This window comes from Arachis stenosperma, chromosome 8 (genome assembly GCF_014773155.1).
Source record: "Arachis stenosperma cultivar V10309 chromosome 8, arast.V10309.gnm1.PFL2, whole genome shotgun sequence".
Taxonomy (NCBI): Eukaryota; Viridiplantae; Streptophyta; class Magnoliopsida; order Fabales; family Fabaceae; genus Arachis; species Arachis stenosperma.
This window is the reverse complement of record NC_080384.1, coordinates 50,611,837-50,628,025: the sequence shown is the minus strand read 5'-3', so window position 1 is coordinate 50,628,025 and position 16,189 is coordinate 50,611,837. Positions and strand designations below refer to the sequence as shown.

Genomic DNA, 16,189 nt, shown 5'->3' with positions numbered 1-16,189 from the left:
AATTATATTTAAGTATAATAATATAAAAATACTTTTTTGTTTATCTATTATATGAAAAATATCTTTTTTTTAAAAGGAAAAAAGATCTTTTAAAAAAGATGTAAATTACAGCTTCTCAAAAAAGATATTTTTTTAATTTTTCTAATGCCTTTATTTTCACTACTAGAAATTTGCCAAACACATTAAAAAATAAAAAATATCTTTTTTCATTAAAAAAGATCTTATTTTATTAAAATAATGGCGCCCAATCAAACATAAAGACAGATAACTTTACACATTATACCACTTCTCATTCTCCACATTTTTTGTTAGAGCATATAAATTTTTACAAACAACACAATTTTTTTATCATAATATAAAATTTTTTACACATAACATATATTTTTTCTATAAATATATTGTTAGTTGGATGAGTTAATTATAGTTTTTTAAAAATTTGTGTTGTGTACTAAATTATATTATATGTATTTTATTAGTTTGGTGTTATCGTTCAAAAATTTATGTATTACATACTAAAATTTTTATGTTGTCTACCAAATTTTTTGTTGTGCGTACCAAAATTTTTGTATTATATTTTATTAGTTGCATGTTAATATTTTAAATAAGTAATCTTTTAAAAATTTGTATTATGCATAAAAAAATAACAAAAAAAGAAAAAATAACACAATAACGACGACGTTATTAAAAAAATATACAGAAAAAAAGATAACGTCGTTAAAGAACGAACAAATAAACTTTTGAGTAGACTTAATTTAAAAATTACTCTTATCAGCATAATTTTATAGGGACAATTAATTATATATTACTGCATCATAAAAAATACTGTTTATTTAATCAAAATTAAATTCTTATTCAAAATTTTCAACAAGAAATTTCCTTCTAGTACCTTTTCATTAAAAAAAACAAAAAAGTAAAAAAAAAAAGAATGAGAAAGGAATGAAAAGAAAAAGACAAAAGAGAAAAGGTGGAAAAAGAGAGAGCGAAAGAGAACGAGACAACAAAGCCAACAAGGATAACGAACCTGCACTCCCACTCATTTTCACTCACTCCATTCTTCTTCTTCTTCTTCTTCTTCTTCTTCTTCTTCTTCTTCTAATAATCCCCATGGCTATGGATTCCAATTCCATTCCTCTCTCTTCTTCTCCACCATTTTTCTAACCTTATTCTCTTTCTCTCTCTCTTTCTGTCCCTAATTTTATACAAAATCAGAACAGATTAAGAAACAAGTTTCTATTCAGTGAAAAGCGACCAGCTTTGGGTACCCTTTTGATCGAATTGATGGACAGAATGACCCTCTGATTCTATTTCGATTCCGTTTCTGTCTCTGTTGAGGATCCAATTGAGGGTTTCGTTGGTTAACTGTGATCACTATGGACAAATACGAGGCTGTGAAGGATTTGGGAGCTGGCAATTTCGGTGTTGCCAGGCTCATGAGGAACAAGGTCACAAAGGAGCTCGTCGCAATGAAATACATCGAGCGTGGCCGCAAGATTGATGAGAACGTGGCTAGAGAGATTATCAACCACAGGTCCCTTAGGCACCCCAATATAATTCGTTTCAAGGAGGTAAAGAATTTCACTTGTTTCAACTCTGATGGATAACTTCTATTTTGTTGAGTAATTAATAGTAATACACTATGCATAACAAATATTGATATCTTTGTTTCAATGGTGTTTTGATTTTGCAGGTTGTGTTGACTCCGACGCATCTAGCTATAGTAATGGAGTATGCTGCCGGAGGAGAACTCTTCGAGAGGATATGCAGTGCTGGCAGGTTCAGTGAAGACGAGGTTACCCTGTGTCTTATGATTTTCTGTTTTATTTTGTTGCCTTATTCTTGTTGTCATGTCTAACTTTCCTCCCGGTGATTGTTTCAGGCTAGATATTTCTTTCAGCAGCTGATCTCTGGTGTCCATTTCTGCCATAATATGGTACTTTGAAAATCGCGGGCTTGCGGCATTTCCCTTATTTAGAAATTAGCAAATTGGGAAGTGAGAGCTAAAGATTTCAATTTTCTTTTTCACTTTGCAGCAAATATGCCACAGAGATTTGAAGCTAGAAAATACCCTTTTAGATGGAAGTCCAGCACCTCGCTTAAAAATTTGTGACTTCGGTTATTCCAAGGTATTGGAACTATATCATCAAGCTTAAAGATTCTGGATAATACTAAGTATTTTACTATTATTGTTATTATTATAGTTTTTGAGTGTTCATTCTTCATTGTATAGTCATCTTTGCTGCATTCGCGACCCAAATCAACTGTTGGAACACCAGCTTATATAGCACCGGAGGTTCTTTCTAGGCGAGAGTATGATGGCAAGGTAAATATATTTGCTCCACGTTGAATTGGTTCTCTAGGGTTCCTCTCATTGGATTGAATCTTCACCTTTCCATCTTTAAGCTTTTATATTTTGTATGGAGGGGCTGAGAGGGTGGAATTTGTTCTGTAACTTATTCACTCATCCCTAGTATTATTTCTTTTCTCTTGTGACCATCCCTAGTTTAAAATTCCATGGATATGATTGTGATTCCTACAATGTTTTCTCTTCTAAACGTTGTTTTAGTTGGCTGATGTGTGGTCATGTGGAGTGACTCTTTATGTCATGTTGGTTGGAGCATATCCATTTGAGGACCAGGATGATCCGAGGAATTTCAGAAAAACAATTCAGGTTTGTTTCCTGCCCTGCGATAACGACTTTAAGGTGTTTCTTTTGATATTTTTCACATTATTCTTATCGCTATCATCTACTCTATTTTGCAGCGTATAATGAGTGTTCAATACAAAATCCCTGATTATGTTCACATATCTCAGGATTGTAGACAACTTCTCGCTCGTATATTTGTTGCAAATCCATTGAGGGTATGCAGTAACTTTTACCAACTAAACTTTTTTCGCTGCTATTGCAATTTAGATTGTCACCTTGTGGATTAAGACTTTGTTGTTGTTGATTAATTTTGTACACTCAAAATGAAGAAACATATAATAGCTAGAATGTGAATTTTATCAAACAAGAAAACAAGATACTCTTGAAAACTTAACAAACTACATTTTGGAATTAAGGCTTGTTTATCTTTAGCTAACTGCCAGATAATATTGTTTTCCAGAGAATCACACTAAAGGAAATTAAGAACCACCCATGGTTTTTAAAAAATCTTCCAAGAGAGCTAACTGAACCGGCTCAAGCTATCTATTACCAGAGAGACAATCCAAACTTTCATGTTCAGAGTGTGGAGGAGATAATGAAAATTGTGGGAGAGGCGAGAAACCTGCCTCCAGTATCTAGGCCTGTCAAAGGTTTTGGCTGGGAAGGCGAAGACAACGAAGGAGCAGAAGAAGTAGAAGAAGAAGTAGAGGAAGAAGTGGAGGAGGAAGAGGAAGAAGATGAGTATGATAAGAGGGTCAAAGAGGTTCATGCAAGTGGAGAATTCCAAATTAGTTAAGCAGTCAAATTCTTGTGTACTGGTTAAAACTAGAAAAAAGAAAAGGAAAAAAATTTCTGGAAAAAAAAAACAGCTATTTATTTATGTGTATTATAGTTATAAATAGAACTGCTTTAAACCAATGAGGCATTCTAATGTATGGTCTGTTGATGTAATTTTGCACTTGTATCACAATGGATGCCATGTATAAGAACAACATTAGATTACATTCTAAATTGCCATGTATAAGAATAGTAGTTAAGAGACTGGAAATGATGCTCTTATATATAAGGAGGATCTTGTGTTCTCCAATCTTTTTGTTGTGATGCCTCTTTTGGTGTGGACAAAGAAATTATAGTGGTTGCTTGATTACCTCCTATGTTACCTTTCCTTGTTAACTTACTAATATTTATGGTCAAAATGCTTTTAGTTCAAAGTAGAGTGATGCATCTAATGAGATGAGCGTTCATGTAAAGTTAAGATTGTTGCTTGGTGATTTTTGTAAATATGAGTCCAAATCTTGTAAATTGCTTATATTTCCAGAAACAAAGTTGTATACATCTATCTTGTAAATTGTGCACCACCCAGTGGAGCTACCAATAGTCTTATGCTTCATTAATACTTCGTTCATCTGTTTCTTTGATCATGTTCCTTGCTTAGCTAGTTCAAAACCTAACCATGATTTTCAGCAAGATTTGCTTGCTCATTGTTCTCATCATATTCGCCGTCAACCGCACCATAGGAACCACCACGGCATCCCGGCGGATGTCAACAATGACTCCAAAGGTGCTTTACTCCGTTTATCCATATTTTAGCCAAGTTGCCTTTCATGTTTACCCTTCAAATGAACTAGACAATGTATGATTCACCTTGAAACTTCTCTATGTATAATTATGATCAAGCCAATGTAACATGAAATTATGGCTAAAGAAGTATCACTATTCCTCATGGGTTATTATTAATATCAATGAACAATTGTGCTTCTTTCTTGCTTATATATATAAAATGAGAATACCATCTAAACAATAAAATATTGATATAACTATATTTTTATAAAAATATGAGAGTAAAACCCCCTAGTATAAGAGTGAACTGAAGCAAATGCATTTGTCTTGCCCTATCCAAACTATATCACAAAATCACCAACTTCTCACAAATTTAATTCTCAACCTCAAATTCATACCAAAAGAGGGGGGGGGGGGGGGGGGATGGAGCAAAATATCCTCTCTCTCTCTCTCTCTCTCTCTTCTTTTCTTACTTATTTTTTTATTTTTCATTTTTATTTTAAGAGGTTAATCACTAAGATCATAGCTTCCACTGAGAGAGCTGCTACCATTTCTACTGTGTAAAGAGAGGCCTCTCATGTGGCCAGACAAATTAGAACCATCCTTGTTTTCCTGAAAGAATCTTTCCCTCTCAATGTGCTTTGCCGGCGGTGGCGGAATTGTCACATGAGGAACCTCCCCATTTGGTTTTGCACGTGGAGGCGGCAGCATTGAAGCAGGTGGTGAACGGGTATTAGCCTCCCGAGATGGCTCCAAAGAGAGTGGCCGTATTAGCGGACGGTGGAGTCTCTCCCCAAGCAAACCCAAGCTTGGGATCTCGGTTTTTTGTTTTTCGTCTTCAGGCCTCGCGCAAGCCTTTCCTTTGCGTAATCTACAAGGCATTATAGTATTATGGAAGTTAACCAAAAAGAAAAAAAAAAATCAAGATTGAAAAGTATTCAGTTTGAGTTCAAAGTAATGGCAAGAAACCTTCGGACTAACTGTTCGGGCTCCTCTTCCTCCTCCGCTTCTTCGTCTTCATGATCAAATCGAGGAGGAGCAGTTGTTGTAACTCTGCCAGCTAGGAGGTCATCATGTCTTGCTAGAACTTTATGAAGCTGCTCATTCAATTCGATCGCCCGAGAAACTATCCTCTCGTCTCTACGAAATGCCAATGCAGATACCAGTTGAATGTCAAAATTGACTGTAAACTAAAAGGAGCATGAAAATGTATAGGCTAAAAGTGGAGAGACTCGAAGGAGCCTTACCGAGAAGCCATGACAAGATGCATTACCCTTTGCTTCTGAAAGGAACATTGTTCGACAAGGTCAAGAGTGAATTCATCCCTTGCTGCCTACAAAAGAAATAACATTTTTGTTTTTTTCAGCAGCAGTTAAAAGTTCAAATCTTTACGGTTCAGAGTTCTATAAGTATGCGTCGAGGGCTCACCTGAGGGTTTTGAGCATCAACTGCATCAAGGACTTCTTTTAGAACTTGTAATGCATTACTTGCCTTTTGAATGATGCTGCAAAAGATTGAAGATAAGAACAAATATGTTAAGAATGAAATTACCAATGAAATGATATCAATGGAATTTTAAACTCTGACTGTTATCATTCATTTCATTTGATGAAAAACTACTGTCTTACTTTCAATTTAGACCGAAAAGAAAAACGAATAAATACATTTCAGCTAGAGAAGAGTTTTTGGAGATCATGTCAACAATATCAATCACAAGTACAATAAAACTGGGGGCGAAAAAAAAAAAGAAACCAAGTTACCTAGATTCAGGAACAGTCTCGGCATCCTTCGGAGGAACACTTTCAGGTCTAGTTGGGGCCTGCTCCCTGTTCGGTACATTATTAGTCCCATTCGGTTGTGAATTAGCATGATTTGATTGGACCACTTCAGCCCTTTGAGGAAATTGTACTCCGGCACTCTGAAAAAAGTATAAACCAAATTTCACAGTGAAACAAAAACCTCCCAATGCCGATTTTACCATATTCAAGACTTGTATCTGAGACCATTAGTTAAGGGGTATGAGTAGCTGTCATTTCAACCAACTAGTACACACAACCATTATTCATATTACTTTGTAAAAAGTATTCATTCAATCATCTTTAAGTGCTAAACATGTAACTGCAACTACCATATGATCCGACCATAACGGAGCATATGCAGATAGCACTGAGAAAAGATTCAGTTGCTGATTAAATTTAATAATATGCAATATATATTTGAAATCATATAATTGAAATTGTATCACTTTTTACTCTGCCATGAATGAATCCCGACCACAAACTATGAATCAAATGAATCAAGATTATAGCACTAGAATATCTAAGGGGTCTGGGTCGTATATCTCTCTACTCACCACCAACTCATAATATGCATTGTAATACTGCGGAAACTTTCCGGAAGCACCACCAAGGGATGTCTGTGTAGCATCGAGTAGGAGAAATATCCGCTCCCTCACAGGAAAATCTGACTGCACCACCATAGAAAAAAGATGAAATAAGAAAAGGATATCGAAAAGAAGAATAACATAGCTAAAGAACAAAACCCAATGGAGAAAACTTACCTTTTTCTTCACAATTTTCACAAGAATAGGGAGTATTCCGGTATCAATAACCTGCTCATGGATATGCTCTCCAACATTGTTCATCAACATCTCCAGCAGCTAGAAAATCATTAGATGGAAGATCATTTAGCAGGACACCATAGAACACAAAGCAAGTAGTGTAAATACACAGCAAAGTAAAGAAAAATTATCTCTATACTCGGGTATAGGTGACAAGTAATTCCATTAAAAGATTATAAACAAGCAAATTCATAAGTCATTATACTCACCATGACAGCAAAAAGCTGAGTATTGTGGTGTTTGCTACCCAAACGCTTTTTGATAGATTTGACAACATCTCTAGCATGCCTGCATATTCAAAAAAACTGATGGGTAATTACAATAACACAATTCGGATTATTGTGAATTCGTGATCCATTTATCATAAAAAGATGAATAAAGCTCAGCCCCATGGGACAACGAAGGGTTAAGAATAATGATGAGCATAATTTAAATTGCAAGTATGTGAAAAAATTGAACAGATTTCTTAGTTGCAACCAAAAAGAGCTATGATTGATGAATAATAATAACATAAGTATATGATAAAACTATGTGATTCAGTATCATGTTATGCAATTAGTAACAACCAAACATTAATTTCTGAATGTCTTAGCCTTTTAGGGTCCTGATCAATCTTGAAGAAACATCATTGCATAAGGATATTGAATCTTTGTGCATACCTTGGATCCTGAGCAACTAATTCGCATATTTCAATATTTTTTGTCCAATCAGTTTCAGTCAGCTTGTCGCTTGTTGCGGCGTGGACTAGTTCGGCTGCAGTCAATGCCATCCTTTTCTATATAATAATCTGAAAATGAAATAGCATGTAAAAAAAATAAAATTAAAAGAGAATTCAGGAATGGAACCAAACACAGAATAATATCAACAGAACTTGAACTCGGTTATTTATCGAAAATGCAGCCCAATGCATGAGGTCCTGCTTAGTAGCCTTACTCCATGTCACAAAGCAGAATCATTACCGTTACGCACTTACGCTAAGATTCAAGATCTAAACTAGTGATTTATCAACATGTGCCAAAAGGAATAGTCTTCTGAAAGTTTTTCCGAAAAAGGGCAGAAGGTTAGACATTAGTATGTATATGAAGACAAACGCAATAAAGATGATACTTTTAAATGGCAAACACAGAAAGCATTAGATCCGAGTTTTAAATCAAATTACACTGTTAGTCTTCATATATTGGTAGGGCAGTGGAATGCAATGAATGAAACCGAATATAAAGAATTACCATGAGCATCACAACACTTGCATCAAAATCAATTCTAACTAAATCAATCTTACAGAAACAGCACCAAACACATAATTTGAATCGCAGTTAGAAAAAATCACCTTAAACTAAACTGGCCTCAGTTCCAAGTTAAAAATGCTGTCATGTTAGTGATGTTATAGTAGCAATCAAAGTCAGAGCAGCATATCATGAACTACCCTGCAATAGGAAATATATATATAAAGAAATCACCCAATAATTCAGCACTACACTCAATCTCAGCATCAACACAAAGAAATTGAATTGAAAGGGGGAAAAATCAAATACGTACATATCAAAAGGGGGCATAAGTAGGTATAACATATACAAAAGAAAAGGGACCAAAGCCATATAACACCCAGAAGAGACTCTGAACTACGAAGTTAAAATCATTTCACATTACTTCATACTTTTCTTTCCACAAAAGCAATAACAAAATTAATGGGTATCGTAATCAATTAACCAACTAATCATAATTAAGCTCATAAAAACCATGAACTGCCTTAACATCCAAAACTGAAATCATGATTCTAATTTGCTCTCAGATCTAAGTTAATCAAACACCTACCAAACAAAACCTTACAACAAACACAACCCAGATTAAAAAACTAAAAAAAAGAAGAAGAGCAAAACCCATTAAAAAATTCATTCTTTTCCTTTCATTTTTCATAAACTTGATTTGATAAGAGTGAGAATCATACGTACCAGTGAACACAGACACAACTACAGAGATGAGGAGAAAGAAAGCGTAGAAGCACTGATATGTTCTAAAGAGCTGCAGCATTTGATTTAATTAATGGTCATGGAAGAAGAAAAAGAAGGAGCAGATCAAATTGAATGTAAAGTTTTATTCTTTTTCTTATTTTCTAAACTTTAAACCTTTTGGGGCATATGAATTTTGATGAGAAAAATGATGATGATGATGATAATGACGAGATTCTCAAGTGGGTGAACTGTGTATATGGTTAAATTTGTGGACAAATTTATTTGGTATGTAGTATAGTAATTATGGAAAAAGTATATAGAAATAAAAAATGAAATTAATTAAATAATATAGAAATTGAAAGCGGTTAGAAAAGAAAAGAATCTAAGGTTGGGTTGGGTTGAATGTTTGAAGAAAACGGCACCGCCATCTGTCATTTGCTTCTTTTTCGCTGGAAAATGGTTAGTGGAAAGATGGTGTCACACTTCAAGTACATGTTATTGGAAAATTTTGGAGTATAACAACAATATGGATGTTCACTGATTTTATCCGTTATTTTTTTTCTCGTGGTATTTTCTACGCTTTTTATTTTTAGAGTAATTACCCACATCAATTTTCGAGAATTTTAAAATCGAATATTTTAGTCTAAAAAAAATTAATATATAGATTAATTTTTAAAATTTTACTCCTGACAGACAAATAAGTCCTCAATTCATTTTCTAACAGTATAATTACCCAGATCAGTCTCCAAAATTTTAAAAACGGACATTTTAGTCCCCAAGAAAAACTAATATACAAATCAATCTCCAACGTTTTTCTTTGTTAGACATAATAGTCTCCCGTCCAAAAATAAAATAAAATAAAATAATTATTATTATTAATTGTACAATAATATTATACTATCTTTTTTGTATTTTTTAGACAAAAATAATGATAAATTTATTCATTAAATTCTTATATATATATATATATATATATATATATATATATATATATATATATATATATATATATATATAGTCACTCAATAATAATAATAATAATAATAATAATAAAATTATTAGAGATTATTTTATAAGAAATTTAAGATTAAAACTATTTGATATTTTTGTATTTAATATAATTAAAAAATATCCTATGTAAAAAAAATATATGTTTGTATTAAAAATATGTACTAAAAGAAAATATTTTAATTTAGATTTATATTAAATACATATTTTTTTAATACAAACATATTTTTTAAAATAATACATCTTTTGATTATATTAAATACAAAAATATCAAATAATTTTAACCTTGAATTTTTTATAAAATAATCTCTAATAGTTTTATTATTATTATTGAGTGACTATATATATATATATATATATATATATATATATATAAGAATCTAATGAATAAATTTATTATTATTTTTATCTAGAAAATACAAAAAATCATGGTATAATATTATTATGTAATTAATAATAATAAATAAAATTATTAGAGATTATTTTACAAGAAATTTAAGGTTAAAATCATTTGATATTTTTGTATTTAATATAATCGAAAGATGTATTATTTTAAAAAAAATATTTGTATTAAAAAAATATGTATTTAATATAAATTCAAATTAAAACATTTTCTTTTAATACATATTTTTCAATACAAACATATATATATATATTTTTTTACATAGGACATCTTTTGATTATATTAAATACAAAAATATCAAATGGTTTTAACTTTCAATTTTTTGTAAAATAATCTCTAATAATTTATTATTATTATTATTATTGAGTGACTATATATATATATATATATATATATATATATATATATATATATATATGTATGTATGTTGATAACTAGGTATAATATTGTCTTGGATATGAATGATTGTGTGAAGTGATTATAACTGTGGATTGGTGTGTTATGGAGTAAATGAGGGGTGTTGAGGAATGATTGAACTTGGTTGATGCAAATTTGGTAAGTTTTAAAGGGGTTTGAGATTTAAATGTTTTGAAAGTTGAGATTTGGCATTTTAATGAAATCTTTGATTTTTGGCCAACTTTAGCAGGGTGTAACTTGGTCTCCGGACCTTTAATTTTATCAAACTTGTCTGGAATGAAAATTTGGTTCGAGAGGTTTACACCGTTTGAAGAACGGAAAAAAAATATTTTAAAATGAAAAAAGTTACACGCGTCCAAAATTTGGTATGCAAAACAGGAGTTTTGGACATAGCAGCTTTTTACACATTCTGCTATGCATGCATATGCGAGGACACACGCAATGCGGTCATTGGGCACTGCCCAGAAGCCCCGCGTACACGGCAGTGTGGCGTGTACGCGGAAGTGGAAAATTTTCACGGTTGCATACGCGGCCATATGACACGCGACGCGGGCAAAGCTCTCGGTTTGAAGGTCTTGCATACGAGGACCAATGACACATACGCGAGAGTGTCCAGAATATCGTTCCTGCATATGCGAGCAAGGTGCTGCATACGCGAACCCCCTGTTTTTCAGAAATATGAATTTTTACTTTTTAAACTATTCCTTTAACTTTCAAAACCTTTGTAACACTTGTTTAAAACCTGATAGTTGGTTTTTGGGTAATGGAGTGTAGTATGATTATGGAAGGAAGTATCTTATTGAAAAAGAAAGAGGTAAAGTGAATAGTGATAATGGCTAAAGTGTTGTCTATGTAATGAGCCTGATGGCTATATTGATAATGAATCATGGCTGGTAATGACTATATGAATTTGAATGATTATGTGATTTGTTGCTCTACTGATATCTGATATACGAATTTTTCTTGGTGGAAGTAGTGGCTTGCCACCACGTGCTCCATGTTGAGACTCGATACTCTGCTGATCCTATATCGTAAGTGTGGTCGGACACTTATACCTTTCCGAATGAGCACTCCCCCGTGGATATACACATGTGTGTGTTATATGATTATGAATGAGTATGATTTGAGATTTGGGGATGCACAACAGAGGGACAGTCCAATGGTTAGCTACTAGGACTTGTCGGGTTGGCTATATAACCGACAGATGAGACTCATCAACCATAGGACAGACATACATCATATGCATCTATGTGTTTGTTTGGAATGTTTTGTTTGGAATGCCTAACTGATCATATAAATTACTTGCTACCTGTTTATATGCTGTATTTGTATTCTAATTGTAATTTCTTTACATGTAATATCTGTGTTTTAAAATAAATAATTCCAATGGCGGTTGGGAGGTTCGGAGTAGTTGGAAAGAGGAGTGTTAAATTAGAAAGAAGATCCTTAGTTAGTCGCCTAAATTTTTAGTTTACTTGTGTTTTATAAGATTGAATCAAATGTCGGAAGTTCTAGGATCACTTCTGGTTTTCCCGGAATCTTATATGTTAGTTATGTTGGCACTGTTATCATACTGAGAATTTTCGATTCTCATTCCATACATATTTTGTGGTTTTCAAATGCAGGACGTGAAGCACCTCGCAGAGGCATACTAGGAGCTTCTGAAAGCGAAGAACTTTTGTATTTTTGAGACTCTATTTTGGTTTTGATGTATATATAGATACTCTTATATCTCCACTATATATGTATACTATATTTTATCCCTCTTAGAGGTTAATTTGGAGAAACAAATTATGTAAACGGTATTTTGTGTCTTTTTGAGATTCTCATGTGTATATGTATATATGCTCTGTGTGGTAGGGTGTTACAACTGACTTTCCCAAATTAACCGTCTAACCACTAAAACTTTCATAATTTGCCAAAAGGTCTATAATGCTTTGACTAGTTTTAGTTGAGCCCCTGCAGAAAAGAATGGGGTCATCTGCGAATAAGAGGTGATTAATAGTTGGACATCGTCGATTAACCTGAATCCTTTCAATGAGTCTGTTTTGCTCTACCTTGTGTAATAAAAAGGATAAAGCTTCAGCACAGAATACAAAAAAGATAGGGAGATAAGGGATCACCTTGATGTATACCCCTATTTGGCCTGAAAAAACTAAACTATTGACCTTCCACAATAACAAAGTATGAAACAGTAGTCACTAATTCCTTGGTCCAGTTAATCCACTTTGAACCGAAACCACTTTTCTCTATAATATACCACAAGAAGTGTCATTCAACTCTATCATATGCTTTACTCATGTCAAGCTTTATAGCCATTTCAAACTCAAAGCCTCTCTTCTTGCATTTCAAATAGTATATACATTCATGTGCAATAAAAATGTTATCAGAAATAAGGCGCCTTTTAAAGAAGACACTTTGATTTGTACTAATAATCTTATTCAATATTTCTTGTAATCTATGCACCATAACTTTTGAAATAATCTTATAAATAACTGAAGACAAACTAATAGGTCTTACTTGAGTCATGTTATTTGTGTTTGAATTTTTGGTATGAGACAAATCTGGGTGTGATTGAAGTTCCTGAGTATATGGCCACTATGAAAGAAACTCCGAATTGCTCTAAATATATCCCCACCAACAATTTTCCAAATAAAGTAAGAAAAAAATAAGTGGAACCATCCTCCCATGGGGCACTTTGAGCATGCACACTGAATGTAACTCTCTTAACCTCTTCTATAGACACTTGTCTTTGTAGCTTTTAGTTCATATTAGCTGTAACCTTAGGCTCCAACTCCTCTAGGAATTGGTTGGGATTAGCATGACAAGTGGAGGAGAATATATCACAAAAATACTCCTCAGCCACTTTAGCAATCTCTTTTAGACAAGCTACTTTATTGCTACCAACTAGCCTCCAAATTCTATTCTTTCTCACTCTAGACTGAAATTTTTTATGGAAAAATTTTGTATTTTGATCCCTTTTTCTCAATCATTTACTCCTTAATTTTTTTTTCAGTACCATTCATCTTTAAGATAGGTCCTTTCCAATTTTTTTCTCTAATCTGGTAATTTCTTCTCCTCCATGAACACTGGAAGCTCTCCTTTCGTCAAGGGCTGCTTGGAGCTCATCAATCTCCTTCTTCGAGGATTTTATTGTTAATCTGTCAATGAACCAACCTATGTCGACATTCTCTAAGTTTATGAGCCAAAGAAAAACATAGCTGATCTTACAATTTCCATGCACCAAACCTCACTCACAATCCTCCTAACCTCCACTTCTTCACACCATCGTTCCTAGAATTTAAATCTCCTGTTAGTTCTCCATGTTTGCGGATTTGTATCCAAGCGTATGGATGCATGGTTAGATCCAGATTTCAATAGCTTTAAAATCACTGCTGTCTTATAAAGTGTCTTCCAGTGTAACTCAACTAAAACTCAATCCAACCTCTACTTAACTAAATCAGCCCCTTGTTTTCTATTTGACCAAATAAAAGGCCAGCCATTTATTTAAATATCTACCAATTCATTATTATTAATAAAATTATTAAAATATGAAATTGTTGTGGATAATTTTAACCCACTAATCCACTATCCTCTTTTTCAAATTAAAACGTAATGATATTAAAATCTCCTATAACTATCACTTTATTTTAAAACTGCTGGATTATTGCTAAAATATCTACAAACTGAAATGCTTTACTGCTGTTCAAACAACTTAAATGCATACCAGTAACTCCCACACCTCCTTTCTACTCTGATCATTCACTGAGAAGGCAATAAAAAACTCATTAGCACTAAGAACACGAACATCAGCGCAATCCTTCCATGTTAGAGCTACACCTCTTACAATTCCGTTAGGATTAATAATATGAAAATTGTTGTAGCCGTGCAATCTGAACTTAATTTCTACTACTGAAATTCAATTCAATTTTTATGAAAATTAAATTTTAAATTATTTTCAAACACGGGTAAATAATTAATGTTGGCGTTTAAGTTGGCTGCCCATAAAAATACGCCACAACACAATGTTACAATCGTTTGTCATATAAGTAGTTATGTTGGTCTTTAAAAATGCCAACCCAAAAGCATAAAAACAAAATATTCTAAACATGGCAAAAATTTAAGAGATATATACAAAGAGATATGAAGTTTGGAGCAGAAGATTGCAATTGGCACCAGCCACAAGCTATCAATACATTAAAATAGATTTATCATTAAAGCTTTATACATTTATGATAAACACTTTGTAAATTGTTTTTATATAAAATTAATAATTAAAAATTATTAAATAATTTAATAAATTTAATTAAATTATTATTTAATATTTTTTAACTATTACCTCCACATAAAAATAACTATATAGAATTTCCACCTAATATTGTAGTAGAAGCTAAGGTTCAAAATTTTCAGCCCCGTTAGATCCGCGTCTGGTAAGAACAGAATCTAAATTTCAAAGCTTTAAGGGCAAACATTATTTTGAGAGCGAAACAGAGCAAATTATTATCAATTCATTATTGAAACTCAGTGTGTTTATCAGTTTGATATATCTGACACAGCTATGACGACTCCAACAATACATCTCTTCACAAAATTATTATTTTTTTGGTTTTGCATAATTTTTATGGTGGGTTCTTAAATTAAAATGCATTTTGTTTATTATTGTTAATTCTTATACTATAAAATTAATCCTACTAAAAAAACTAAATTAAATAAAAAATATTTAAAAAATACTGAAAAATTATGACTAAAAAAGCATTAATTTAATACATTTTTTTAATTATAGTCAAAAGAATATAAAAAAATGTGATTTTGAGATTTTTTTTAATTTTTATCAAAATATAATTTTAAATAATATAATCCAAACAACATTTATTTTATTATAATTTATTTTTATATAAAGATTGTCAAATATAAACCATGTTAACTCTAATATATTTTTCATCAAAATTAAATTTAAAAAATTAATTTAATACAATCCAAACATGCAGTAAAAAATTTTTTTTTTCTAAAATTAGGAGTGAAATTCGAACTCATGATCTCGATCTCTAAATGAGTATAAAGAGATTATGCTATTTGAACTCGTTGGCAAAAAAATATTATTCATTTTGCTTAAGTAAATTATTTAATGAAAAAGTGGTCAGCATTTTTATTAAAATTTAGCTAGTACTTAATTATAAAATAAAAGTGAGTAATTTCACATTATTAGATTTAGTCTCACACTATTAAAACAACTAATGATAATTAATTAATAACTACATGCCTGCAAATCACAAAATTTATTAGTTGTCTAGCACTTCTCTTATTTAATATAAAGATTTATGTCTTAATTTTCATTTTCATGTGAATAGCTATTATTATTCAATTAATTAAAGATGGAGGCGAAATTCACTAAGAGCCATCACTATCTCCATTGCATGGTTTTTGTGCGTTAACAATAACAACGCTCTCCCCAATTCTCTCTTGATTAGCTTTCTTTTCTTTTCTTCAATTTCTTATTATTATTATTATTATTATTAGTTTATTACTCTCTAAATTCATTCCCATTCTCCAAAAAATTAATCAAAGCTACGCATTATTTTAATTTATCA

At 32.0% G+C, this 16,189-nt stretch overlaps 2 protein-coding genes across 3 annotated transcripts; one reads left to right on the top strand and one right to left on the bottom strand.

The window, feature by feature from the left end:
• The first annotated feature begins 990 nt into the window (after positions 1-990).
• LOC130944181 (serine/threonine-protein kinase SRK2A-like) lies at positions 991-3,787 on the top strand. Its single transcript, XM_057872370.1, has 8 exons — positions 991-1,565; positions 1,688-1,789; positions 1,877-1,930; positions 2,031-2,123; positions 2,228-2,320; positions 2,564-2,668; positions 2,761-2,859; positions 3,105-3,787. Exons 1-8 carry the CDS (start codon positions 1,371-1,373, stop codon positions 3,438-3,440), a joined length of 1,077 nt encoding a protein of 358 aa, XP_057728353.1. The 5' UTR covers positions 991-1,370; the 3' UTR covers positions 3,441-3,787.
• Positions 3,788-4,406: 619 nt separating this feature from the next.
• LOC130944180 (TOM1-like protein 5) lies at positions 4,407-9,216 on the bottom strand. Of its 2 annotated transcripts, XM_057872368.1 has the most exons (12): positions 8,948-9,214; positions 8,774-8,843; positions 8,152-8,248; positions 7,484-7,611; positions 7,034-7,112; positions 6,765-6,863; positions 6,558-6,671; positions 5,965-6,122; positions 5,633-5,708; positions 5,452-5,537; positions 5,174-5,344; positions 4,408-5,075 (listed from the first exon to the last, which is right to left on the bottom strand). In XM_057872368.1, the coding sequence occupies exons 4-12, from the start codon at positions 7,591-7,593 to the stop codon at positions 4,712-4,714; spliced, it is 1,257 nt and encodes a 418-aa protein (XP_057728351.1). In that variant the 5' UTR covers positions 7,594-7,611; positions 8,152-8,248; positions 8,774-8,843; positions 8,948-9,214; the 3' UTR covers positions 4,408-4,711. The 2 variants fall into 2 exon arrangements, with proteins under 2 accessions (XP_057728352.1, XP_057728351.1); XM_057872369.1 differs by lacking the exon at positions 8,152-8,248 and having other exon boundaries at positions 4,407-5,075; positions 8,774-9,216.
• Between the last annotated feature and the right edge of the window lie 6,973 nt (positions 9,217-16,189).